The sequence below is a fragment of the Arvicanthis niloticus genome, chromosome 19 (genome assembly GCF_011762505.2).
Source record: "Arvicanthis niloticus isolate mArvNil1 chromosome 19, mArvNil1.pat.X, whole genome shotgun sequence".
Taxonomy (NCBI): domain Eukaryota; kingdom Metazoa; phylum Chordata; class Mammalia; order Rodentia; family Muridae; genus Arvicanthis; species Arvicanthis niloticus.
The window spans coordinates 6,070,212-6,098,147 of NC_047676.1; the positions used below are offsets into that span (position 1 = coordinate 6,070,212).

At 43.0% G+C, this 27,936-nt stretch overlaps 1 protein-coding gene across 1 annotated transcript in view; it reads left to right on the top strand.

Moving 5' to 3' along the window:
* Adcy2 (adenylate cyclase 2) overlaps positions 1-27,936 on the top strand; it is a 358,830-nt gene that overhangs the window by 243,660 nt on the left and 87,234 nt on the right. Inside the window, exons 5-12 of the mRNA XM_076916127.1 lie at positions 6,648-6,796; positions 12,380-12,491; positions 15,194-15,321; positions 16,749-16,907; positions 17,879-18,011; positions 19,265-19,441; positions 22,514-22,557; positions 26,067-26,147. Coding sequence (XP_076772242.1) covers positions 6,648-6,796; positions 12,380-12,491; positions 15,194-15,321; positions 16,749-16,907; positions 17,879-18,011; positions 19,265-19,441; positions 22,514-22,557; positions 26,067-26,147 — 983 coding nt within the window. The remainder of the gene's footprint in view (positions 1-6,647; positions 6,797-12,379; positions 12,492-15,193; positions 15,322-16,748; positions 16,908-17,878; positions 18,012-19,264; positions 19,442-22,513; positions 22,558-26,066; positions 26,148-27,936) is intronic.

A 27,936-nucleotide genomic window follows, 5' to 3' on the forward strand; every position in this document is an offset into this window, starting at 1 on the left:
ACTTGGGTCTTCTCATCTATAGAGAATCCTCCCCAGAATGCCTCAGTTCTCAAATTCTGTGAGCTCTGAGCTGTGCTTACTTTCCTTGTCAGGAAAAGGGGCGTTGTGAGACCTGAGCAAGCATGGCCTGTTTTGGGCTATAGATGGTAGACTCTCTCAACAATGAAGCTATTAGTGAAACTTAGATGCAGTTTCTGAGAGTCACCTGTAGGTCTGATGATGACAATGTGCTTTCTAAAGACAAATCTATAAAATGTGAAAAAACCCCGTGTATGGACCATGCAGATAATAGGTTGGTGTGTATATTCAGACAGACTGCAGTAGAATAGCCTTAAAATAAAAATCTGAGAAAGTAGGTTGTCCCACTTTCTTGTTTTTGGCTGTGATGGATCTGTCTATGAGTTGTCTCTTGTGTCTGTTCTCTGAGAATCACATGACCCAGGCTGATGGCATGGAGTGGGGTCCCATATACATCTGCAGCCCTCTTTTCTTATTTATTACTCTTCCCCTGAAAACTTGTTCTTGTGCCAAAGTGAAAGATCCATTTAGCACCCACGGGAGAGCCAGTGTTGGAGGACAGCACTAAAGGCTGGTCCCTGAGGACAGGTTGCAACACTAAATCCTGACTCCCTGAGGACAGGTGGCTACACTGGAAGACTACCTCCTTGATGACAGGATGTAGCAGCACTGGAAGGCTGCCTTCTGCTAGGCTGCTCAGGAGATCCTATGGGACAGATGAAACAACGATTTGGAAACTTGCCTTAGTGTTGAAGAGGCCCTACTCACCTCTACAACGAGCAAAACTCTGATCTGCATCCATAAAAGGAAATGCATGACAACTTGCAGTCAGCTAGCCTCTAGGAGATTCTCTCCCCTCAGCAATTATTGTTGCTTACGTAGCTAGAGTCAGGGCTTTTGTAAATTTTGTAGTTTTGTTTCCTTTTTAGCCCTGTAAAATTCACTTACTTCCTAAGACTTATGAGTTTCCCTTTTTCTTTTATGAAGTAATGCTTCAGTAGAGGAAAAAGTTATTAGCCACCCCTTTTCTTTGCTTACTGTGTGAACAGTAAACACTTGCTTGAGAGAAAATTGTCACCTAAAATCCAAATGTAGGATGACCCCTCAGATCAGATAGGATTAGCTAAATCCCATGACTACAGCTTTTAGTTGGAGCAAATCTTTGAGAAACGATTCTTGCTTTTTAGTGTGATGGAAGAAATAAAGATTAGTACACTGTCACCTCTGTGCTTGGTGTGACCCATGAAGTTGATAGAGCTGAGTGTTAATGTACCATACTGGGAGGTAGTGAGTTCCTCAGAGGCTGGCAGCTTTGATGAGTCTCAGCTTTTGCTGTACATGAGGAAAAAAAGAAATATCAGAGTCTCAGAGAGGTGCATCCCAGATATTTTCACCTTGACGTCACACTTACAGGGGAGAGATTACTTACATGACTATGTACTTAAAATCTACCAAGTCAGAACAGCTGTATAAAAATCTTACATGTAAATCACATGGGTTGGTGTGCACACCTTTTTCAAAGTTATAGGCATCTCTATAGCTAGAGTATAGTATGTTAGAATTGTCCTCAAATCAAGTGGTCACCAAGAATCATGTCTCCCACTTGTACTTGTTGGGCATAGGTAGGCTAACATTCTATACCATGCATAGGTTCCAAACCATGTACAACTTAAAAGCTCACTGTCTATAGTACCAATGGTCCTCAAGGAGGAGGCAAGAAAAAGCAGAGTGAGCCTGCTGGCCCAGATGCTACACATAGAAGGACCAATGTTGTGGTTCATTCTATCGCTTAAACTGCAGAGTATAAAATCCCCTAATAGGCACTGTGGTGTGTGTGGCTGTCAAGTTTCTACCCGGATTAGTGGAAGTAAAAAGATTCACCTAAATGTGAGGAGCACTGCCCCTTAGGCTGAGGTGTCAGACTGAACACAAAGGAGGGAGCCCATGAGACACCAGCGCTCATCCCCTTGTTGAGAACCACACTAGCCCCCACATTCGGGTGCCAAAAAATGTTGGGAGCCGCACTAGCCCCCACGTTCCGTGTGGCCAAAAATGTTGCGGCCCGAGCAAAATGTTGAGGCCCCTGGGCTGCCCGAGTTTGGCGGCCACTGTATTCCGGGTCCAAGCTGCGCTCAGGTCCGCAGGTCCGGGGTTCAGCTAGAGAGAGAGGGAAGACAGACTCGAAGAATGGAAGTCCCAGGACAGAGTGTGATCAATCCCGTTTATTCTTCGGGTCTCTCTTCCTCTAAGTGTCTCCTAAAAGTGTCTGATTCTCTACGTCTGCCTCTGCCTTTTATATGTCTCACTTCTAAGCCATGCCTTTTGGTCACACCTTTAATCATGCCCTTAGGTCTCTGTCTCTAAATCTGATCTCTACACTTCTAAGTCACACTCTTAAGTTACACAGCTTTAATCTCACACACCTTTAATCTCACACACCCAAGGTATCTAAACCAAGATTATCGGAGTGTGCTCAGCTGTTGTAGGCTATTGTAATCCAAGTCTCATGTCAGGGTATATGGCTCAAGATGGCTGCAAAGATGATAGCTGCTTTCTGCTAAAAGTCAGCCCCCAACAATCCCTCTCTGCTTCACAGTGAGGACCATGTGAGCAGCGCCTGCACACTCTTACTCCCATTTCTCCCAGGGGAATTCCAGAACCTGGTGTCCTGACCTACTTGGCATCCAGACATTACGATTTGGATTTTATTGCCCGGTGTCCAGGAGTGTGGTTGGTCCTCACACGGTTTCCCCACAGGGTTGACTAGCTGTCACGGCTTATTTATGGCTTGGTCTTTGGATAGGTGACCTTGAGAGATGAGTCATCTAGAAACAACTCCTGTGTGGAGCATTTCACTGCTCGACTCTGTGCTGACTGAGATCTTGATATAGAAAGAGTCCTCCATGCTTGTGCTGCATTCCATGATGCCCAGATTCTGTGCACGACCCCACCCAAGACCTGCCTGCCATCATTTGATGGTGTGGAAAGAGTCCTCCAAGCTGATGCTGAGTTCCATGTTGGCCAGACTCTGTGCAAGACCCCACCCGAGACCCTGCCAACATTCTCTGCGTGCTGAAACTTAAACATCCTTTGTCCCTGCTCTAGAGAGCATAGCTGTGGCCTTCTCCAGGGGACATCCACAGTCTCCCAGTAAGAACTGAACATTTACCCACCTGATGAGTGATGTCCGATTCCCCAGAGACTCTATTTTGGAGAATTGAATTGACAATTGACGGTAAACAGCTCAAGCCTAGAAATGCCAATTTACTGTCGTCAGTGACTATAGACGTAACTTACAATTTGACTTAATGAGTACTTTCCTCTCCAACTCTATCTGGCTGGAGAGTGATGGCGTGCCAGTGTAATTTCATTCTTCCCACCTGTTTTCACAGTGTGCTCTCTGAAAAGCTCTCTGGTCATCTCCTTACACATCACAGCGAGTGGGACAGCCACCCACTGTCCATGTTGGAAAACTTAGATTCTGTCTTAATGATAGGCTCTCTCTGAGCCACAACTACCCTGATTTTTTTCCTGCTGTCAAAATAGTTAAATTGAAATGAAATTGTATGTAATCATAGATTTTTTAATAAGAAAATAAGTTACGCACGCAAGGAAAAGACTTAATGTTTAGTGACAGGGAATTGTGATTTGCTGAGGGCACACTGGTTTTAACTTGGACAGGGTACTCCAGTCCTCTATACTGTGAAGTAGGCAAGCCTGCTGTGCCAGATACAACCTGTACTTCCCCAGGTTTCTTTTGGTCATGGTGTTTTGTCATAACCATAATAACCATAAATAAGAAATCCACCTTACCCACACACAGATATGATTATGCTGGCCAGTACTCCCATACCAGCCCTTCCTTGTCCTTCCTGCACTTCTGTAGTTGCTCTGAGGATCTGGATGAAAGCAATATTGTGTTTCAAATCTAAATTTCACTCAAAGGCTCATGGTTTGCTGCTTGCAACCTCCTGGTAACACTACTCAAGGAGGTTATAGAAACTAAGGGAGATGGGACATGAGTCTGGCTAGTTGATTCCGTTCACTGGGAACATCTGTCCTAGAGACATAGGTGTCTCCAGAATGGGAAAAAGGTAACTTCTCCAAAGACCCCAACACAGTTCTAGGAAGTGCCCATATTCTGCATGGTCACAGACTGGTCTCCCGGTGTAGCAGAACTAGTTTCTACACAATGAAATTGGAGCTCAGATTCCCGTGCCATCTATTAACAGCAACAAAAGGGGCTGGAACCCACATCTTCCCCCATCTCAGAGCTGCTCATGCCGTAAACAGCCGCTTCCCATTGTAAGCCATCACTGTAGATGCTTTATGAAAATGGTAACCAAATAGACATAAGACTTCAAATAGTAAGTATTCAGAGTGGTATGTTTTAATGAACTGGTATGAAGTAACCTTTGAAACGGACCCAGGAGTAAGCATTGTGAGACAACAGAAGCAATGACAGTTATCCTGTGACTAGCGCACAGCTCCAGGGATAGCTGGTGAGGGGAATCACTGGAAGATGCCCCTTTTTTTCTGATGTGCAGAATGGCCCCAGCTGCATGGTGAGGTGTGAACTAGAGGGAGATACTCCTTCACACCTCACCCAAGTGGGTGTCCTCTAAAGGCCATCATCTGGATGGGTCCTGAGCTCTTTTGTGTTGCAGGGCAGTGTGAGGTGAGACAAGCTCTCCCTTTGCGGGTGCATGATGGAGCCACCTGCTAAAGACTCTGATACTTTCCAATGGCCCCTTTCAGTTACCCATGCTCCAGTCCACGGCTCGACATATGTGCACATACAAGCAACAATAATCAGACTCGGGGCAACTATAAAGAGAAGGGGAAAGTGAAGAGGAGAACATGACAGGGTATTGGGGAAGATGGAGGGGCAGTGTGGGATAGATATAAAAATAAATAGTAAACATGTATGCAATCCTCAAATAACGCACGGAAATTTAAAAATTCATACGAAAGTGTTTTATGCTCTCTCTGGAAAGCTAATTGGCTTTAAATGTTTACTTGTTTGCCCGGTTCACTCAAGAGAGAAAGCTCACGCATAACTGGCAAACTCGGAGGCCAGCGCCTTCATCCACAAAGGCGTCTCAGCATCCTATTCCCAAACATTTCACTGAGTTCTAAATCCATGGTGATTTGTTAATACAACGAAAGAGATGCGTCTGTTTTACATAAAGTGTAAGTTTTTATCTTCTATGTTTCTCAGTCTTTTTTTTAAGTTGGTCATTTGTCTACCTTTTGGGTTTAAAATGGGGATTGTAACTTATATTTGGTTGTTAAATAAAGCTTGGAGTGGGAGAGAAAATCACTATGTTTGATTCTCCATTTTTACTGTTTGAGTCTGTGTTCCTAGGCAGGACTGGCTTTGGGGTATAGCACACTTGGTTATAGAATATGGAGAGAGGGCCAGGCTAAGGGGACCCCAGCTGAGGATCTGAGTTTGGAGGTGGTCTCAGAAAGAAAGATGAGGGACTGAGGTGGGGGAGGCATTGCCAGCCCAGCGTGGCAGCATAAGCTGTCCTGAGCCCCTCTGAAGGATGTTTGGGAACTGAAGCAGGCAGGCACAGGAGCTCACTGTCTGAGAGAAACTGTGGGAAGGAACAAGCCACAGTGACTGCCCAGGAAGTAGATGGGAGAGGCTCGGGCAATGGGTAACACTTCTAATATTTGGCCTTTAAGAGTGGATAAAGACAAATTTGAAGGACATTCGTGTGTTTTGAACTCAGACTTTTATTAGAAGTTCACTTTTATTAAGATCCAACACTGTTAGCAGCAGGTCCTGTTCTACCCTGCAGCCCTCAAGATACCAAAGAAACACCAGCTTTAAGAGCCACAGTAAGGAGCCGAGTCAAACATAGGGGGGCCTGCTGATTGTCTTAAATGCAATAGATTAACATTTAAATGATTCTATTTGGACTTTAAACTTTCTGAGATTGCCCTCCTGTGATTCTTTTCCCCTCTAAGAATTATTTTCCTTCCAGAGTGGGAAAACACCACTCTGACAAAAATAGATCGACACCAAAGTAAGTGCTGGAAGCATGCTTAGTGTTCACTGCCACCATGTTCATGAATGCAGAAACCAAAAACACACAGGAAGTTTGTGTGTTTCGGGGTCTTTCTTATGGACGGCACTTCGCAGAAACTCAGACTTCTAACTCCATTTCTGAAGTAGTCTATAGTCACTGGAGGACAGTGGGTGTTTATCATAGAGGAAATGAAATATTGGAAAATATTTAACTTCCCTTTTTTAGGGAGTGTGGACTATTACCTTCCTTTCCCAGGTGCAATAAAGCTTGTGCTTCCTCACACACATGAACGAGGAGGTGAAATGAATGTTTTTTATCTCACATTGTCTGTTGGTATTTTGGGGTTTTAATATTTCTCCTGCTTTCCTATTTCAGAATCAAAATGGATAATATCCTTGGGGAAATAACTATACCTTCTTTTGTTATCCAGGTGAAGAACTCTTATTAAGAACTCAATAAATAAGGGCATGATACCATGAGCTGACCTTAGGAAACTTTGTTTTTCTTCAGAGCAGCATTGACTTCCTAATCAGGCGGCCCTTTCTGTATCCATTTGAAACATGTTGCCCCTTCCTCCCCTCCTTGCAGGAACGGCTTCTGCTTTCCTTGCTGCCAGCTCACATCGCCATGGAGATGAAGGCTGAAATCATTCAGAGGCTGCAGGGCCCCAAAGCAGGACAGATGGAAAACACGAACAACTTCCACAACCTGTATGTCAAACGACACACCAATGTGAGGTATGGTGCCCCATGCAGACCCACGGCACTGGGATCAGTGGTCTTTGCCTGGGGAGTCACATCCTATGATAACTTCCCATCCTTTGATGGTAGAGTGGAGCTCAAGTCTCTTACCCTTCTGATATTTCTCTGGACCTTCATATTAAAATTATGTAATTTGGTATACTTCACTCATTGGTTTCAGATGTAGTTTGTGGACTTGCTGTCTGTGGCTGTTAGGAACAGAGAAAAGGAAGTGGATTGTGGGATCTTTTTCTGAGAACCCCCATACCAGAGTCAGACTGCAGTATAACTAGAATGAGTGGCCCTGGGCTTTTTGGACATAGTGGCCAACCCTTCCAGATGGATTTCCTGGAAACAGGACCTCCATGAAGCCAGTGCATTCCAGGGAGGCTGGGATACTTTGTTTCAGAGTCTGACCAAGCAGAGACAAAGGCCAATGGGGCAGGGTGTGAGTATTTTTGTATTTCTCATGACAGTAACTGCTTTGTCAAGACAGACGTTGCAGTAGGAATCAATCCTCCAGAGGGTCATTCCTGGAATTATAGTACTCAGAAGCCAGCAAGCTAACACTGTGGGAGTCTAACCAAGAAGAAAGATGTATGAAGGCTCTATCACCACGGAATGCAGAAGGGGAGTTATAAGGCCCTTCACTTCAGGCTGGAAAGGAGACTCATTCCTGTATCCCCATCCCCTAAGACACCACATAGCTGGTGTTCCTTTCATGTCTGACTTGCCCCAAACTCTTTTGGGAGTTTGCTCTCTCATCCATTCACTGTGTTGATGTAAGGCTTTCTGTTCACATTGGCAATCCCCATAATCCTCTGCACATATACCTGGCTGCATTTGTTATTCTTTAGTTCATCAGGGAAGGTTCTTGAATCATACTTCAGAATGCCCAGGACCACAGATACATTTAATTGAACATCTGCTAGAAGTGAACCCTAGCCTATTCCCCCAAATCTTGGCTCTCAACCACAGTCTGCTGAACATCTGCTAGAACTGGGCCCCAGTCTGTTCTCCAAATCTGGGCGCTCATCACAGGCTACTGTCTCCTAGGCCAGCTGTTTTAAATCAAAATTTTGTAACTCAGAGATAAAACACGCACTTTACAGAAACTTGGACCCGCAGCTCATTTGGCATCAGGTCTTACAAAAAGGTGCACAGATCCAGTAACGCAAGCATACACACAAATACATGAGCAATAAGAAACTCGTTCCACGGGACAATGTTTCTCACTAAAGGAGAAACATTGGATGGGTGATGGGGAAAAAGCTAAGCCTATTTGAAGAAAGTCATGGCACATTAAGCAATAAAATTATTTAAGAGCCCTGTTTGCCTTTGGCTGTGTAAGCATTTCATCTATAAAGTTAAAGAAATAAGACAATTCATTTCTGGTATCTGGGGGTATGCTGTTCCAATGATTCCTCTTCCCAGTCTTTCCTTGTACAAAGGAACAGTCTTCCCTTCCCACTGGCTAATTTCAAGCTTCTTATTGGGTAATCAAAGCCTGTAAAAGAAAAGGTGGTTCGTGTCAGCAACCCTTGAACATCTTTATGGACAACTTGGGAACCACAAGCAGTTGATGAAGCCTTTATAGCCCTGGATTAGCTGTCAATTTCTGTATAGCAGGTCACCCCCAAAGTCAGTGGCCTGACACAGACATAAGCATCTCAACATGTGGCAGGCTAGAAATTTGAGAGATGTTTATCCAGATGTTTAGAGCTGTGCTGTGAAACTGCAGGCCGGGTGTTGTTTGTGGCTGCCGGAGGACCTGCTTTCTTTCTCTCCTGCCCTCCTTGGACAGTTCACATGGGTTATTAGCTTGAAGCCTCAGCTCCCCTAGACCTCGCAATCAGAAGCCTGAACTGACACTACTCCCGACATGGCAGCCCAGTTCTGCCAGTACAAGGAATCTGTTTGCCGGGTACCTAGGCAAAGCCAGAAAAATTACCTGGCTTTGACCTCCACTAGACATGGAGCTTATTCTCCACTAATAGCATTTACTAGCACTAATAAAAATACTAATAATTTTTCAGTGTGAAGATAGCAACTGCTGGTTGCCTTCTGGCTCTTGGTTGCCTTTCTCCGATCTTCCTTAGCAGGTCTTAAACATCCAGAGACACGACATTTGAAAACTGAAAGCAAAATCAAAAACGGAATGTATTATTGCTTAATCTTATGTATCCTCCAGTCTGAAACCACCTCCTTCTTACACAGTTAGGGACCTAGAGGATTTTTCTATACCCTGGTTAGTTTCCTTATCCTCAAGTTGCCACCTTTGCTAATAACCCCCACGGAGCCACAGACCTGATTCACACTGACGTCTCCTCTGACTCCTCCTGTCCCCAGCTCTGTGTGATTCTTCTGCGTCTTTGTTGCATTGACTGGACAGGTGTCCAGGCCCCACTAACCATGCGCTCCCACTCAGAGAACACATCTGTCTTCATCTCGCTACAATCTTGATACTTTCTTCTCTCGCCTGAGTTTATCTTCTATAAATGAGTACTGTTGTTACTTCTACGGCTCCGCTGTGCCTCTCGACTCTCTGGGACTTCATTATCTTTGCAAGATATGGAACTCAACACAGCCTCCTGTGCTCATTCGCCTAGTGGGTGACTTAAGGCAGCAGCAAAACCTGACAAAGCTGAGTGGTCTCCTTCCTGTGCAAGCTCATGATCTGTGTGAGTTGGATTCCCAAATACAGCTCACCCAGGAACTGATCTTCAGCTTCAATGTCCCTGCCTGGACGCTCCCTGCCAGCATCTAATTAGACAGAATGAGGTTGATTTTCCTTCTGTGCTGGAGCATGTCTCTCCACTGCTTCCTGGCACAAACTTTCCCCAGGCTCCAATGATGCGCCTGCTTCCAAGTTGCACTGCCAGGGTTATCTTTATAGTAATGATGGTTTGACTGTCTCCCAACCCCCATGAGGCCTCAGAGCCTCAAGATTCCTTTACATGATTTACGGTCACATGATTTACCTTTACATGATTACATTGTATCACAATCTCTGCTTACTCTTTCCACTTCCCTACTGCAAAATAAACTCCAAGCCAGCTTATGATGTCTACCGCCAGCCTGCCATGGGGTTGCTTTGCCCAGTCCAGGTTTTAATCCCGAGGAAAGCTGTGGGTGTTGGTAGATAGAAAGGACGTAGCATCACCGCCCTCACATGTTCCATTTCCAGAGTTCTTCCAGGTGTTCTTTCTCTGAGTGAGCAAATTCAATCCTTCCTCTTAGAGCTTGGCTCAGCCTCAGCCATCTCTGCCTCTAAAGGGATCACAGAGGGAAATAGGAGAGGTTTGAGAGCTCATGAGAACCACAGAAAGACCAGCCTTTCCAGAAGCCTGCAGAAGTCACTTCTGTTCCCATTCTCCAAACAGAAGAACACATCTGTGCCCTGGATAAACTCATAGCTTGGGCTATAGCATCCTATCCTGATCTGGAGGCAACAAGGGCAACTGGCACCACACAGTTTCGTTTTTATTGTGGTAAAATAGGCCCAGTGTTTTACAGTTTAACCACGTCTAAGGGAACAGTGCCATGGGGGGTGGGGGTGGGGGAATGTCTTCATGGTGCTTTCCAACCGCCATGATTATTTCTTCATTGTATGTGGGGTCCCAGTCCCCATTAAATGCCAGCTCCCCACGTACTCCAGGCCAGCCCACAGGAGAGCCATTCTGCCACCTGCAGGGCTGCATCGTCTAGGCAGCATGCAATGGACTCATGCAGCATCCACCATTTTGTGTCACTTGCCACAGGGCCTGCAAGTCCAGCATATCCTGGAATGTCATTCCTTTCCAAGGCTGACTAACATTCCATGTATGCACAAATCACACCTTCTCTTTCCACGCATCCACAGATGGACTTTGGAGTCGCTTCTACTCCCTGTCTCAGAAATGAAGCAAATTTGACATTTACATACAAATGTAGCAGGAGGTATTAAAAAGAAGGCATCGGGCTGGCTGTGGCCTCTGTCTCTACCCCACCCCCCCACCCCACCCCACAGCGATTGGTCGCTGTGTTCCCAGATCTGGTTCGCTTTTCTCTGGAGCCACTAGTTCCTTCATAGACATAATCCCCCAGTTTTTGGTAGTCCCACCTTCCAGTAACCCAGTAAATCAAAACTTTAGATGCTTAAAGTTAACCAATGGAGATATATCTATATCTATATCTATATCTATATCTATATCTATATCTATATCTATCTATATCTCAATAAAGTCTCAGTATACAAGATGGCCACACAACTTAGAAAATTATTCCAATTTTCCTAACCTTTAGATTTCATATCTACCTATTTACTTGAAGCCATGCTGGTCAACATCAGGTCTGCTGCCATTTCGCCTTCCTCGCTCCCCCGCATTTCTCCCTGCCTCCCTGTCTCTGCCATCTTAGCTCCGCCTCCCTTTTCCTCATCCAATCACAGGCCTCCCACTGCAAATAGATTGGAAGGGAAATTTCTGCCACATAGCTGCTTTCAGCTCTAAATCCTGTTGTTTTCAGGATTAAAATTGTCAGAAGCTACTATAGTGTGTTCCACAGCAAGCGACTGTGCCCCTACGCTTTCACCAGCAACGCACAACGGGTTCACGGCTCCATAGGCTTGCCAATTCCTACTTCCTGCTTTTGGTTTAATAGCCTTCTTAATAAAACAGCAGTCATTTCTATTTCATGATGCATCTCGAGCCATAGCATATTCACTGTGTTAACGGTCAAACTGAAGGCATGAGTTTGGGCTTCCTTATAAGGCCATCATGAAAATCAGGACTGTGCCATCGTATGGGAAAGAGTGCGAGCCACATACTAGCACATCTCAGTAGTGACTCACAGTGGCCTCCACTCATCTGCACATGTGCGAGCAGAGCTACACTGTCGTATGCACAGAGTCCGTTCCTGGCCACTCATCTCCCGGCCTGCATGTGTCTCTTCTCCTCTACCACTTGGCTGTTTCCCTTAACAGCACTTAGCATTTACCACGAGTCATGTTTGGACACTCACTGTTTCCGTATTTGTTAAACGCAACATCCCGCTGAAGTCTGAGCAAGTAGCAAATGATGCAGGATCACGTGACTGTGGTCCCCTTTTAGAAAAGAAGATGAGTGCTTTGTTTTGTTGTGTTGTTGTTGTTGTTGTTGTTGTTGTCTTTGAACTGGTGCACACAGGATTAGGCTCTATGATCTATTTCTACTGTAGGAGTGTATACACCGTGATCCACAGGACAGTTCAGATAGGGGCATTCCACTGGCCACCTGAGTTACATGAGTGGGAAGGCAGATGTGCGGCACCCAGGAGGATGGATAGAAGACAAGAGTAAAGACCCAGAGCTGAGCCAGAATGACGCAGCAGTTTGTCTCTCCCCACTGACTCCTCATCTCCCCTTTAAAAATGCAGCACTTGAAAAATATTTCAATTGTGATTTAATGGAAGGTTTATGTATTTCCTGTCCAGGAAATCTCAGGTTTCTTCTACAAATATCACATACAAAGCGTTTACACTGTTCTAATAGGAAATGGCCAAGACTTGTCTTTACAACATAATATAGACTTTTAAATTATCCTACCCCACTTGTTTCCTCAGCATATTATACGCTGACATCGTTGGCTTCACTCGCCTTGCAAGCGACTGCTCCCCAGGTGAATTGGTCCACATGCTAAATGAACTCTTCGGGAAGTTTGATCAGATTGCAAAGGTGGGTATCACAGCATCACGGTGAAGATGGGCAAGCTCTCAGCGTGTTTTCCCTCCTTCAAGAATGTTTGCAAAACCTGTAAGTTTTATTTGCTGTAGCTTAGAAAGTACATGTGCTTCATGTTTTTATCTATTTTTAGTGTTTTTTTTTTACATTGACTTTATAATTATGTATAATTCTATACTCAAAATGGTGAGATTCTCTTTGTGACACTGTTCGCCTTGTGCTCTTTGGGGGTGCCTTTGTAGGCATCTCTGTGGGAAGGTTTAATCATCCTGTCTTCATATGTTTAAGTAGGATTCTGAAAAAAAAAACCGGAGGTATGCAGCATGCCATTTGTACAAGCCCTTTATTTGCTATTGTCTTGTTTTTATCATATAGCTTCCTGCCACTTCAACAGACACATCAGCTGGGTGTCATCCTCTATATGTTCATATATGGGAAATTTCACTAAGACATGATCTCAAGCTATCTAAGACCACACTTGATCTTACTTAGAGAAACCTCTAGAGTTTCTGGCAAAATATGGATAAAAAAATTTTTTTTTTATTTTTCAACTCTTTCCTTTTCACTAAATACTTCCTTTGAACCCAGTTTTGTTTATAAATGGCTCCCCAACACTCTTCACTATACCTATGAATATTAGTTATTCATGCAGAGAAGGGTTTCTCTGTACGGATTAGTTCATATTTAACCAACTGCCAATGTCTTAAAAAGAAATTTGGTCCACAAATGAGATAACGGTTCTTTGTGGGCCCATCCCTCAAGTGTGCTGTCTTATTCTGTATATGAGCTCCCACTGAGAAAGGAGGTTAGAATTTTAGTGAGAGAATGGCTCTACCTCTGTCCTTTATGAAGGAAAATGATAAGTCTTATGAGTTAACATTTAGAGAAAAGGAAAGGACAAAACTTAATTCCTTGAATTCTCCCATTTTTGTAGTGTGCCCTGTGGTATTGGGTAGAAAAATACCAACCATGGCTGGTAGCAGCGTAACTCATGTCCACAAGACAATCTCTACTCTGCATGTACCTCTTAGGACAGACCTTTCTCCTTTTCATGGGGATTGATCAGTCAGTCGTATTGGAATCGAGCCTGTCGTCTTCCAGTGGGACTTGACTGCAACTCATTATATGTGCAGTGATTCTGTTGCTAAGTAAAAGGACAGAATTGGGCAACTGGAGGTATCTCTGCAGAAGAATCTAGAATGATACACTTTCCCCACATAGAATAGAGGGACATTGTCATTCCCTGTAAGAGTCTCTGGCTGCACCTCAGTCCAGCCCAGGGGCTGTAGTCTAGCTGTCCCTGGTCAGAGAGGCTATTCATTTTAGATAACAGCTCATGATACAGTAAAATAACATTAACCAAGCATCACAATCAAGCAGCCAGCTCAACCCATGGAGAGAATATTCAGTAAAGCACATCACTTAAGCCAAGCACCTCAAGGTCATAGCTAACCATTGTTACTAACCTCCATATTCTCTGACCTGGAATATTCATTTAAGAAGTGTGGTACTGATTAATGAGTAGTTTGCTCTTATTGGTGATACCACATTGGCATAATTAAATACCATCAATAGTGATAGAAATAAGCATGAATGCATATCCTAGCTTGTGAGCAATCAGTCAGGAAAAGACATGCACCAAAACCTCCATCAAACTACATCCATGCTTACAAAGATGTCACGTTCATTTGTTTGAAATGTTTTCAGTTTATTCATATGTTATTCTCAGAGGAAATAGTTTGTGCACAGAAATTTTTGAGTTTTGTTGTGTTTTACTAAAGGGCTGCTTAAAGAGTTAAAAGGGAATGTAGGATTGATACATTATTAATGAGATAACCTAAATATTGAAAATAATGCAATGTAAATTACAATATTTAATGTAAATACAATGTATAAAGGCAAAATGAGTTGGTCGAACTTTGTTTCCTTTTTATTTTTTAGGCTTAGTTTTGAATTGTATATACATGTATGGATAAGAGGCCATGAGATCTCCTGAAGCTGGAGTTACAGGGGATTCTGAGGGACCTGATGGCAAATGCTGGGAACTGAACCTGGGTTCTCTGCAAGAGCATAGTTGCTCTTAACCATTGAGCTGTCTACCCAGCCCTATGCTGATCAAACTGTATATTAGAAAAATATATCCTAATACCACAACTAAAATCTAAATGGTTTGGCCATGTGACATAGTAGTTTATTGAAGTATGAAAACAATGATCAGACAGTGTGTGTGTGTGTGTGTGTGTGTGTGTGTGTGTGTGTGTGTAGGGAGGACTCGGCTGCCGGTTAAAATAAAGGAGAAAAGCCCACGCACAGTAGAGAACACCATAAGACTCTAACTCGTATTAAGTCTCACTGTCTGATTCTGGTCTGAACGATTCCAATCTTCTTAGACTGCTCATTGCTCTTCTCCATGAGTGATTAGAGAAGTTCAGACTACAGAGAACGGTCTTCCCCCGCTCTTATGCGAGAACTACTCCAAAGCAATTTCTGTATGCCCCATGTCTTCCCCCTTCCCGTGACTTGTACTGTTTTGTAAATGGGCATGTGGAGAGGGGTGGCTAGTTCTTGCTGGGCACCGAGAAAAGCCCAGGTTCTGAACCCCTCTTTCCATGTGCCCTGTCCATGGAAGCCAAGTCAGCCTGAATCATTGTTGCAAGAGCTCAGCGCAAATGAGGTCTTCTGATTTCTTTCTCCAGGAGAATGAATGCATGAGAATTAAAATTTTAGGAGACTGCTATTACTGTGTTTCCGGGCTCCCTATATCTCTCCCTAACCACGCCAAGAACTGTGTGAAAATGGGACTGGATATGTGCGAAGCCATAAAGTAAGTTGTGCCGCTCAGAAATACTGTTTGAGTGCAGAACGATTTTGAGTTGTAATTCTCACCTGCTGTTATTTCTATTTTCTGTGTACTGGCACTTACTGTACATCGAAGGGTAAATATAAGAAAATGGATCTATTGGCAAGGTAGTACCTTGGTCCAGAGAAAGGCTGACACAGGGGTTTAGGGTCGTAGTTATCATTCAAGGATTTCAGTGAAACTGACAATATTTTGTTTCAATGGTAATTAAAACAAATTCCACTCATTGGCTCTACATTCTGTTATATGTTATCTGCTGGTCACAGGAGTGACTGATGGGGTGATTAAAAATAGTTTGCTTTCTTAAGCCCCCAATAATGGTTGACAGACTGGGGATCTCCCATATATGCCGGGAATTCTTCGTTCTCTTTTCTCTTACATGAAGGGAAAGCACTTGCACTCCCGTTATTGGAGCTTATGATGAGTCAGGAAGTTGAGTGTAGGGATACCCTCTGAGGGAAGGCATTTATCTTTACATCAGTAGCTCATTTTTCTGGAAATTGTAGCATCCTCCAATGCCATCATTATGCACACTGTGGGACGCTGTGAGATGCTAATGGTTTGCTTTACTGTGATATAACAAACCATTGTCTGTCCTCTGCAATGAGATGCTGTTGATCTGTGCTTTCCTCTCCATTTCCCCTTGAGCAATAGTCGCCAAGTGCTAGGATAATCTTCCTAAACACTTGTTTTGTAATAATGCCCTGAATGGTGAATGATATAAGTCAACGTTGCACAATGTTTCCATCTCTGCTTTAGTGAAATTCTTCATTGACCTCTGTTAATGGTTATCAGTTGTGATGAAATAATAGATACAATTTTAAATTACATTCATTTTCATAATATATTACATATTATTAAAGCCCTTAAAATTATTTTCCTTGTTAATTAAATAATGTGTTCAATTGATAAGATTTAACCTAATGATTATTTATCTAAATCCATACTCAGTCTGAAGTTATTAAGCTCCCAAATAAGTCTATATATGTTTATCGATGACATACTCCTTAGAAATCACTAGAATTTCAAATGATGTTTGAAATGGGGTGTGATATTGCAAGACAGTGATGCCTAAAGGTTTTGAATTAAACACATAGCAGGAGGTCACACACAATGGATCTGTTCTTGATACCTGTTACTTAGAAATGTAAAAAAGAGTAGCCTAAATGCTTTGTTACACCTGACATCAGTAAGCACACCCTGGAGCTTTGGGTCCACTTCTGGGGTGGCTGGTAGGGAATCCCCTTCCTCTTGTCCTCTGCCATGGGAGGGTCCATGGAGGCATTGTCAAAAGTCTGACATGCTCTGGATAATAAAATACAGGGAGTTTGGCCATGAGGCAAAGGAATAGGAGGATACTACTGAACTGTGATCACCTCACTTCTCTTTAGGAAAGTGAGGGATGCTACCGGGGTCGATATCAACATGCGCGTGGGAGTGCATTCTGGGAACGTTCTCTGTGGTGTGATTGGTCTCCAGAAGTGGCAATATGACGTGTGGTCTCATGACGTGACTTTGGCCAACCACATGGAAGCTGGCGGAGTCCCTGGGTAAGATGAATCTTGAATGTCTCTCTTCAAGCTGGTGGCTTAATTAGACATTGGAGGTGAGCAAGGTAGCACTGGGTTGTTGAGTTTTAGATGACTACTCTTGCCTGTGTTGGTATCATGATACCTGTGTCCAGTGACATCTTATGAAAATCAGAGAGAAAGAGAGAGAGAGAGAGAGAGAGAGAGAGAGAGAGAGAGAGAGACAGAGAAGGAAGGAAGGAAGGAAGGAAGGAAGGAAGGAAGGAAGGAAGGAAGGAAGGAGAGAGAGAGAGAGAGAGAGAGAGAGAGAGAGAGAGAGAGAGAGAGAGAGAGAAACAAAGCTGTTTATAGAGGTTCAGGTCCTGATTCTATAAGCCTTTTGGCCTGTATTCAAGCATATGGCTATCGCATAGTAAATTATAAACCCTTTTTTGCTTGCAAATTTACCAACATTGATCTGAATTACCATCGGATGATTCAACAGGCATGGCATCACTCTGGCAGTGGAGCACCTACAAGCAGCAGTCTAAGTATCATAAGCAGCCGTAGAGTCCACTTGTGGTTAGTTGTCAGCCATGTGACTCACACATGTGGGAGCTGTAATTAAGAGAAGCAGAAGAGCGTGCTTTGGGAAGGAAATCCATGCTTTCATACAGTTGGACTCCCTTGCTAACAGACCCCGGATGTGGATTTTTGACAGATATTCTCACAGGAAAATTCAGTGTGATCCAACATTTTCTGACGAGGTTCACCAAACTCCCTGTGCAGGTTTCTGTGCACACAAAGAATCTGCAAGTATTAGTCACTCGTGACCTCTAGATGCTGTTCTTCAAAGCAGTGGCAGCGTAGTCTATAAACCTTCACTGAAGTCAGTATCTTTAAGGATACCTGGTTTTCCTTCACTTGGAAGAGAAATTATTCCCAAGATCACAAACGAATAGAACACCTATCTTTACATGTATCCCTTTATATGTTTAAATTTTTTATTTCAGACGTGTTCACATTTCTTCAGTCACTCTGGAGCACTTGAATGGGGCTTATAAAGTGGAGGAAGGAGATGGTGAGATAAGAGACCCATATTTAAAGCAGCACTTGGTGAAAACCTACTTTGTAATCAACCCCAAGGTCAGTACCACTGTGCAGTGTTTATAAATAGCTTGTTATTTCTGTGATTGGGAAGGAGTCGCAAACGTATTGTTGCAGGTAACGCTTTTGGACAGGAATTGGTAATTTCTCTGCTATTCTTCACCCTTAAACCACTTTAAATGCAATCAATGGCTTGATTATAGAGGACGCTTTGTAATGACGAGTTCAATATTTGTTCAGAAAACATTTTAAATGTATCTCCTGTCTGTACGCTGTCAAATGGGTGAAGGGTAATGGTGATGGTAGGGTTCTTGTAGAGATCTGACTGTGTTAGTGTGGTTTTGTTGTGTAATACTGCCTGTGAAAGGCTCTCTGTATGGACAGCCTGGAAATCTGTGAGTTGAGAAGAAATAGAGATTTTATTGAAACCATCAAAACATAAAAATCTAGTGAGATGAACTAAGATGGCTATGAAAAAAAAAGAGAGGAGAGATTTCATGATTAACAAGCAAACTTCACAATCCATTTCCAATCCATTTGTGAAAACTTGGATACATCCAGACCTGCTTCCCTTGTGTTCCAGAGAGCACATCGCCTGGGAAGTTCACAGACAGGAAAGCACAGCTTCTTGTGTGCACACTGCCTGTTTGATGAAATCAAGGGACTCAGAACTGTCAATGTTGTAAACTTCTCTCCCGATTCCTGCCAAATTGGTATTAACATCATTTCCAGTTTAAGATCCTGAAGCTTGGGCAGTTGCATAACTGTCTCCAAGCAGCACCACTAGTAAATTGTACAGAACACAGCAAGATGAGCTTTAGAGCTGTGTCAGCCAAGATCACAAAATCAAGATCAAATTCATGAGCATTTGTCTGTGATAGCTTCCCTGAAGCCTGGTTCGCCTTTAGGTACACACTTCTGATTAGCTTCTCAGTTGACCTAGAGGAGTATGTGTGATGGGTATTGTGAGTGGCAGCAGGCAGGATGCAGGATGTATTCAGGCCAAGAACACCAAAACACAGGTGTGTGAGGCCACCTAGCATGACCAACACACACAAACCTAGTTACAAAACCATCAACACAGCCAAAGCAGATTCCAAGTTCTGCCAAAGGGGTTACTTTTTTGCATCATTGTCCATGAAAGATCAAGTGCTTTTTCTGAGTTTCTATTACAGATGAGTTTTACCCTCTAGAAACAAGCAATTCACCTGGACAAATGAGGCTGGAGCAGAACCGGGGAGGGGATGAGGGCGGTTGGAGTGTGCCTCTTATGATGCTCTGCTTCTCCCAAGGGAGAGCGACGGAGTCCCCAGCATCTCTTCAGACCTCGACACACCCTCGATGGAGCCAAGATGAGAGCATCCGTCCGCATGACCCGGTACTTGGAGTCCTGGGGAGCAGCCAAGCCATTCGCACATCTGCACCACAGAGATAGCATGACCACTGAGAACGGCAAGATCAGCACCACGGTATGGCTTCCTTAGAGCCATGGGCACGGTGGGAGGGCTGGGAGGTCCTGCCCCAGCAACAAACCAGCCATTTCCAGCCAGAATCATGCTTGTCAGCAATGATGGTGACCTCCAAGTCCATGGGGGGACAAAATGATTTAACCAAGCTCTTCTTTATCTTACAAAAAGTGTAAAATACCTTGAGCATCTAATGAAAGTAGATGTAAAGCCATGATATCCTGCTCATGGGCATTATCAAGACTATTCAAGTCCCAGCTGTGCAGGCTCTACAATAGCACTGCCTGCTCCTTCGCTGTGCTTCCCTCTTCTGGTCCCAACCAAAAATACCAAAGCTTCTCACAGTAGGGACTCTTGCAGTAAGATGCAGAGAAGAATATAGAAAATATATCCAGAGGAAGCAGGAAGAGGAAACACAGTTACATGGTTAACATAATCCTAAACACATGCTTCAGTCTTGCCACGGAGTCCAGTTTCATGTGTAATGGCAGTAACTGTATTAGGATGAAGTTGGGATAAAATGCAACATTTTATGGTTCTCATTGGCTAAGAAAGAGCATGGCGGGCTGTCAGGTGAACGCGTTCCATCCTCCCTCTTCCGCATGAGTCAGACTTAATAACAAACCCTTAAGTCTAGCAATGGGGGGCTACGCATTCTTGAGATTATCACATAATTACATCATTTCCCCTCCCCTTTGTACCTGCCAAACCCTCCGACATAGCTCTCCTCTCTTTCGAATTCACCGACTCCTTTTTTTCATTAATTGCTGTTACATACCTAATTTAAAAATAGATGTAAACCAAGTGAAGGCTGTGAGTGCTGAGACAACAGAAGAGAGTGTTGGGACATATCCTGGAGTTTACATCCCAATGGCGAGGGAGAGCACAGTGGAATAAGATCAATGAATGATGGTATCTCAGTTTCAATAAGCACCATGAAGAAGGGAATTTTAAGTGTATCAGGGGTGAGATGGTGTCTGTCCTAGTGGGGGTGGGGAAGAACATTTCAGATGAAGGTCAAACTGAGAGAAGCTGGCAGGAGCACAAGGTCAAGTCCCTCTAAAGAAGTGAGTGTAGGATGATGGAGCAGGACTGCAGAGATTCTGAGAGAAAGAAGTGTCCTGCTCCTCCTGAGGGTGCAGCAGCAGACACTTCGAGAAGCATATTCAAAGTCTACTTGGGAAGGGGAGCAGATGAGACTTGATGGTGGAATGGATCCATGCCAACAGCAGTTCCCACAGCTGGAGAATGAGGATAGATTGAAGTGATTGATAAATGTAAGGGGAAGTCGGGTTACTTAAAATGGAAAAATCATGACCTTTCTAAAACTCCCATCATGTTGACATGCCTTCTTCATAGCTCAGTCCAACAAGGAAGGGCATGGGTGGTTGTGTAAGCTGGAAAATATGAGGGAGGTTGACACTGTAGATGCCACTGTGGAGGGTGAGGATTAGTGTGAAACCATCAGGAGAGCGTGATCCACCCAGTGTCTTCCAGCACTCGGGGCACTTAGAAAAAGTACCGCAGACTCTACTATCCAGTTCCCAGTTAAAATCAATATTCCTAGTTTAAAAGAAAACATGACACATAAGTTTGTTTGAACTTACTGTTGGAGCTTTTACTTTAATTCCACTGCAAGTATACAAAAGCATCCTGTGGCTTGTGTTTGTCCGATTGATTGGTTTTTAACTCTCTTGCTGTTATTGGGGAGTGAGCTATCTAGCGTCATTCTGAGCCAATGTCTCCCTTCCAGTCTTTCTGGAACTTCCTTTGCTCATATGACATTTCCTCATCCTGTCCATGTCTCTTGAGTCCACACATTTAACCCATGGTGCCATTTCTTAGAACCTGGTTTGTCAATCAGTCCTTAGACAGATGTTTACAGATTCTATTCTGTTTTAGAGACTGTTGAACATTTGTGTGATGCTGAAATTCACTTCCAGGTGATTGTGAGTTTCTGACAGCTCTAATGAAGTCTTCTGCAAGCCACTGTTTAAAGCTAAATTTGTGCATTTTAAGATTGTAAGCTTTTAAAAAGCCAAATTATGTTGCTACTTTCAACACCTCAATGTTGAATGTTTATGGATTACACCAACATTCTTTAAATTAATCAGTCTATTTGTTTATACTTCAAATGATATCCCTCTTCCTGGTTACCCCTCCACAAACCTGATTCCATCTCCCTCTCCCCTTCCTTTTCCCTCTAAGAGGGTGCTCCCACACCCACTCACCCACTCCTTCCTCACCCCTCTAGCATCCCCCTACACTGGGGCATCAAACCTCCACAGAACCAAGGGCCTCCCCTCTCATTGATGCCAGATAAGGCCATCCTCTGCTACATATGTATCTGGAGACATGGGTCCCTCCATGTATGCTCTTTGGTTGGTGGTTTAGACCCTGGGAGCTCTGGTGGTCCAGTTATTGATATTGTTCTTCCTATGGGGTTGCAATCCCCTTCGGCTCCTTTAGTCCTTTCCCCGGCTCTTCTATTGGTGTCCTCAGGCTCAGTCCAATGATTAGCTGTGAGTATCTGCATCTGTATTGGTCAGGTGCCGGTAGAACATCTCAGGGAACAGCCATACCAGGCTCCTTTCAGCAAGCACTTCTTGGCTTCAGCAATAGTGTGGGGTTTGGTGTCTGCAGATGGGATGGATCCCTAGGTGGGGGTGGTCTCTGGATGGCCTCTCCTTTGATCTCTGCTCCATTTTTTTGTCCCTGTCTTTCCTTTGGACAGGAACATTTCTAGTTAAAAATTTTGAGATGGGTGGGTGGCCCCATCCCTCAACTGGGGGCCATGCCTGTCTACTGGAGGTGGTCTTTACAGGTTGTATCTCCCCTTTGTTGGGTATTTCACCTAAAACCATCACTGTTGGATCCTGGGAGCCTTATACCAACATTTTAAGTTTTTAAGTGTTTATGATAAGCCCTTTTTTTTTCAGGTAGACTATCACTTAGTTATTTCAATTATATTCATTAAATGATAAAAGAAGAAATATGTACCATCTCAGAATCGTTGGCACATTCTTCCTGAAAGATGTTTTTGACACTGTTAATTGAGTTTCTTTTTTATTGCAGGATGTGCCAATGGGTCAACATAATTTTCAAAATCGCACCTTAAGGTATGGCTTGTCATTGACTATTTAATTTTTGAAGGCATATTGCTTGTTATTTATTTCTGAGAGTAATTATCGTCAATTAGAGCTGTTTCAAAGGTGTCTTCCAAAAGAGCATCTACTGTGAAGAGCCCTGTCAAATTACTCCCAGCTTCTAAAAATAAGAATATTAGTGTCTTGTTATTAGGCTTGAGAGAGAGAAGAGGAAAACACCACCTGCTCGACACTTTGCATTGCTAAATGCTTTCTTGCAGTCACTCTTCCTACTAGACATACAGTTTTAAATATCTGGATTGTTTTACATTTTTAACGCTTTTAACGCTTAAAATCAATGTTTGTTTTGAATTCCAAAAGTAACCACCAAGCTGCCCACCCTGCTCAAAAAGAACGACTTTCACAAGAATGTCCTTATGTGTCCTGCCACTATCCACAATAAAACCATATCTCCATCTTTTTGTTTAATTTTGTGTGTATTGGTGTTTGTGTGCATGTGTTTATGTGCACTGCATGTTGGTGAGGACCACAGAGGCCAAAAGAGGGTGATAGAGTCCCTCAGACTGTGAGTTTCAAATAGTTGGAAACTATCACATGGGTGCTGGGAACTGAACCTGGGTCCTCTGCAACAGTTACAGTGCCTTCATTATGTAATAATCTCTTTGGTCTCCACTACATATTTAACCCCACACTGATCTATCTTCCATTTTACTGGAATACTGGAATAATTAATTAAGCTATTGGCATAAAAGTTAAGGTAATTTTTCTTTCCCTACAAAAAGACCACCTTTTAGGTTTACAAAAAATGGAAGATCCAACATATTTTCTATAGAATATGCAATGTATCCAAGAAGAAAGCAAACACACCTGTTAAGCTTGTTTGTTTTCCCAGAGCCCTTCCATGTAACAGCTGTAATGAACCCTAATTTGTATTTTTGCAAGTGAGAAATCTTAACATTGAAATTTAGTACTTTCATCCTTATGTTATGAAGATGATAAGGCTCTTGTTTTTTTTTTTTCAAAATATGTTCTTTTTCTATAATATGTACTATATTAAGGTAATCTTAAGATTATACAGTATCTCTATATCTATCTTGAGAAGGAATTCCCTTCCTGAGGATGGTGGGCTGCTCACAGACGTGTTAGCAACTATTCTCAGGAACATCCACTATCTGTATTCACCACCATAGAAGTCAGTGTCAAAGGACAAGATGCAGTGGGGAAAGCTTCATAGGAACACACACGGGGCAGGGCATGTCTTCGGGTATGACCGTGGCTAGGAGTCTAATGAAAGCATGCTACCATTTTATCTCTAAGTCAGAGAAAATCTAATCTCATACGACTGTGTTCCCATGGAGTAGATGCTGTTGCATAATCATGATAAAGGAGAAGAATCTAAGACACAAGGGAACTGGAAAATCCTAAGAGTCTTATGGCTACCAGAGCTGAAGCCAGGACTTGATTTTATATAGTGTCCAGCCACTGTGCCTCCAAAGCCTGGGTGGGTTAGAAATGGCTTCTTGCATACTGGCTTCATGTTCTCTATATTTGTTGATCTCTAGTGGCCTCTAAGAATCGTATAGAGAACACAACTTTTAAGTCAGATTGATTCCACGCTCTGCAACCTGGACCCTTACTGACCTCTCTGAGGTTTGTGCCTGACCAGGAAACTGACTTGTCATGGCACCATCTGTCCCTCTTTAAGTAGACTCACCCAGGCATTTGAATTGGGCAGACCTGAGAAGGACAGAACCTAGATGAGTGTTGCCACTTTGGAAAGAGGGATTGGAGCACAGACCTGAGCTCAGAGTCGGGGGCAGTGAAAGGACAGAGAACCCAGCAGTGCTGAATCAAAAGGACAAAGTCCCAACAGGCCATCAAGAGGGCTTGGTGAGAGGACCAATAGATGTATAATTGCCTTATACTCTCAACAGAGGAAGCCGCATAAATAAGAAATCGTGTCTACATCAGAATCATTACCTGGATAGCACATTTTAATTATCCATCATAATAGGCACTTCATAGCTACTTTACATGTTATGTTTGAAATGGTGAGACCTGCACAGGCATTATGGCACTAGCACTGACCACTGAGAAGATTAGCAAAGCTGACACGTTAGCTTAACCTCTCAGGAAATATGTGCCTTTACTTGTGATCACCAAAAGATAGCTGCACATTTCCTTAGACTTGGCCAGAATGTGAGAAAGAAAACCACTGAAGTTCAGAAACTTCAGTCTCATCCTCGAACTGGAAGACTGCGATGAAGGTCTAAGTGCATCACAGGAAACCCATAAATAAGGATACATATCCACACCAGAGATTGTTAAAGGTATATATATATATATATATATATATATATATATATATATATATATATATATATGAATGAGCTGGCAGTGTAGCTCAGTGGTAGAGAACAGGATGATCCTGCAGAAGGCATTTCAAGATTCTAGTATCAAAACCAAATGGGACCAAAATCAATATGCTGTCTTCAAGTGGATCGGAATTTATTGTGCTTAAGCTTCGTAATTGATTTGGCTTGATGTGTACAGTTAGAACACCTACCTTCTGTCATTTTTGTTTTAGAGTGAAATCATCTCTTGACCTTTTACAGCATGGCAGAGACAAAGTCAGAACGTAGAGAGCACAAACATTGCTGTGCCTCACTGATAGTTCCATGAGATTTAATTACAGATAAATGATAAATGTGACATTTTGCATTTGTTTGAGTTCTTATCTGTATGTACATGTACATTGAGCCTCAGGAAAGTGCCAGCTCTATTCCAGATCAGATCCATCCATTTAGTTTTAAACCGCCTAGATGCATGTGTCTGAAGACAGGCATAGCCTCATTTAGACTGGCTAGCAAGGGCCAACCTGTGCCTTTAATCTTTTCAGTAGATGTTTAACCTTTAAAATACATATCAATCTCATTTTCTCCTTTATGCTATCCTCGTGTAAATTATCCACCTTTTTTGGCAGGAGGGAGCACCCACTTTTAAGTGGCATAGTTCACTTAGAAATTTTCACGTTATGTCTTAAGATCACCTGCTCTGACCCCACGTGTGCTAATCTATAAGTCTACAAACACAACCAGGTTGTCTATGAGTGTGACTTTTGCATGCCACAGAATCCTTACATTATATTTAATGATATTCAATAGATTACACATGAAATAAAACTTTGAGATGTCCAAACAGAGACTGTAGCTTTGCAATTTCTTTGAAACTGGCTGAGAAATATATCAAAAAGGAATGACCAACATAAATTCCTCTAGGGATCCTTCTACAGCCAGTGTGTGCTAATCATAAAATGAAGTTTACCAAGTATCAAACACCTGTGGTGATTTGAAATCCCAGTGAGTTTCACAGAATAGTAAGCCAACATATTTACTGTGGTAAGCATTCGGGTCAGTTTATTCATTCCCTGGCGTGGGTGTATGCTTTGTTACCATTAGAACTGGACCTCATAGTAACCTTCCTACTAACATTCTCACTCATAATATTTGCTTTTTGTGTAGAACTAAGTCACAGAAGAAGCGATTCGAAGAAGAACTGAATGAAAGGATGATCCAGGCAATTGACGGCATCAACGCACAGAAGTGAGTGTTTTCAATTTCACTCCACTTATTTCAAAGCCTGATGTCTGAAAATACAATGTAACATTTTCCAAGTGTCTCCTAACCAATGCTTCCATCTTTATCATGGCAAATCCAAGTGTCTCGGACAGTTTGGCATTTTCATTCCAGTTGCCCTATTTGTTAGTAGAATTTCTATTATGCTATAAAAATAAGTTCTGTCTAGAAAGTAGTCACCAGTTGCTTAGTAATGAACACCATGACAAGTAATCCTGTGAAGAAAAGTCATGGGTCAGATTATATCATTTGCCTTCATTTTTGAAATTACAATAAAATTACATGATTTTTTCCTTTCTCTTTTCTCCCTCCAGCCCTTCCCATGCATCCCCCCATTTAAATTCATCGCTCATATTTCTTTAATTGTTTTATATTTTAAAATTAAAAAGTATGAAGAAGCTTAGCTGTGTTATGAAACTCATCTATGTCATAAAGGAACTTTTCTGTGCCATAGTAGGACTTGACTATGTCACATGGAGAAAGTCAGCTATGACATAGAGGACCTCACTTATGTCATAGGCAATACTACCTGTTTCATGGAAGATTCACCTGTGTCATAGAGAACTCGCTTGGGTCATAGGGGACTCACATGTGTCATAGGGGACTCACCTGTGTCATAGAGGACTCACCTGTGTCACAGGTGACTCGCCTGTGTCATAGAGGACTCTCCTGTGTCAGAGAGAACTCACCTGTGTCATAGGGGACTCACCTGTGTGTCATAGGGGACTCACCTGTGTCATAGGGGACTCACCTGTGTCATAGGGGGCTCACCTGTGTCATAGAGAACTCACCTGTGTCATAGAGAACTCACCTGTGTCACAGGTGACTCACCTGTGTCATAGGGGACTCACCTGTGTCATAGGGGACTCACCTGTGTCATAGGGGGCTCACCTGTGTCATAGGGGCCTCACCTGTGTTACAGGAGACTGGACTGGACCCTAGAACCATCTGTGCCAGAAAGGACCTCACCTATGTCATAGAGATCTCACAGAGAGTCATAGATAAAGGGTTGAGTACACCTATACATTCAGAGCTTTTTAAAAATTAAATTAGAATGAGAAACAGCAGGTCCACATGAAAAAAATGTTTAAAGAAAAAAATTCCATATTTAAGGTAATTTGCTTCATTTGTTATATCACAGTTGACTTTTGAAAAATATAAATGACTATCACCACCTTCAATTAATAGAGCTTAATGTAAAGTTGCAAGACCTCAGCTGCCTATCTTTGCAAAATGCATATTTGTTCTAGACTCCCCCAAATAGGTATTCAGAATACACGCAGTGCTTATGAAAAAGTCACAGATGTCTATTATGTAGCGTGTGTCAGGCTCCCTGCAGGGGTCTATGCAATGAAGCATCTTGATCAGGTGAGTTGCAAGGAAGATATAGAAGCTATGGCTATTATCACCTGCCAGAGCTCCTTCATGCATCCAAGATGACAACACATAGCATCATCCTGCATGCTCAGGGTCCATGAGCAGAGCCGGGTAGAAGCCTGACTCTGTTCCAGAGAACACTTCAGCACCTCACAAAGAAGCAGACTACTAGCAGCTAAAAGCAAGGAAGCCTGGTAGTCATCCAACTAAAGGCAACAGCTGAGGATACTTTGTTTCCCCAAGAATAACACATGAGAAGAAAGAGGAACGCTTGCCCATTGACAGAGTTTAGCACCAGAAATAATAACAATAGCAACACTAAAATGCCAAGCTCTAACCCCAGCCTCAGTGTGTGCTCAGGTGGGATCCTACTGTCTAA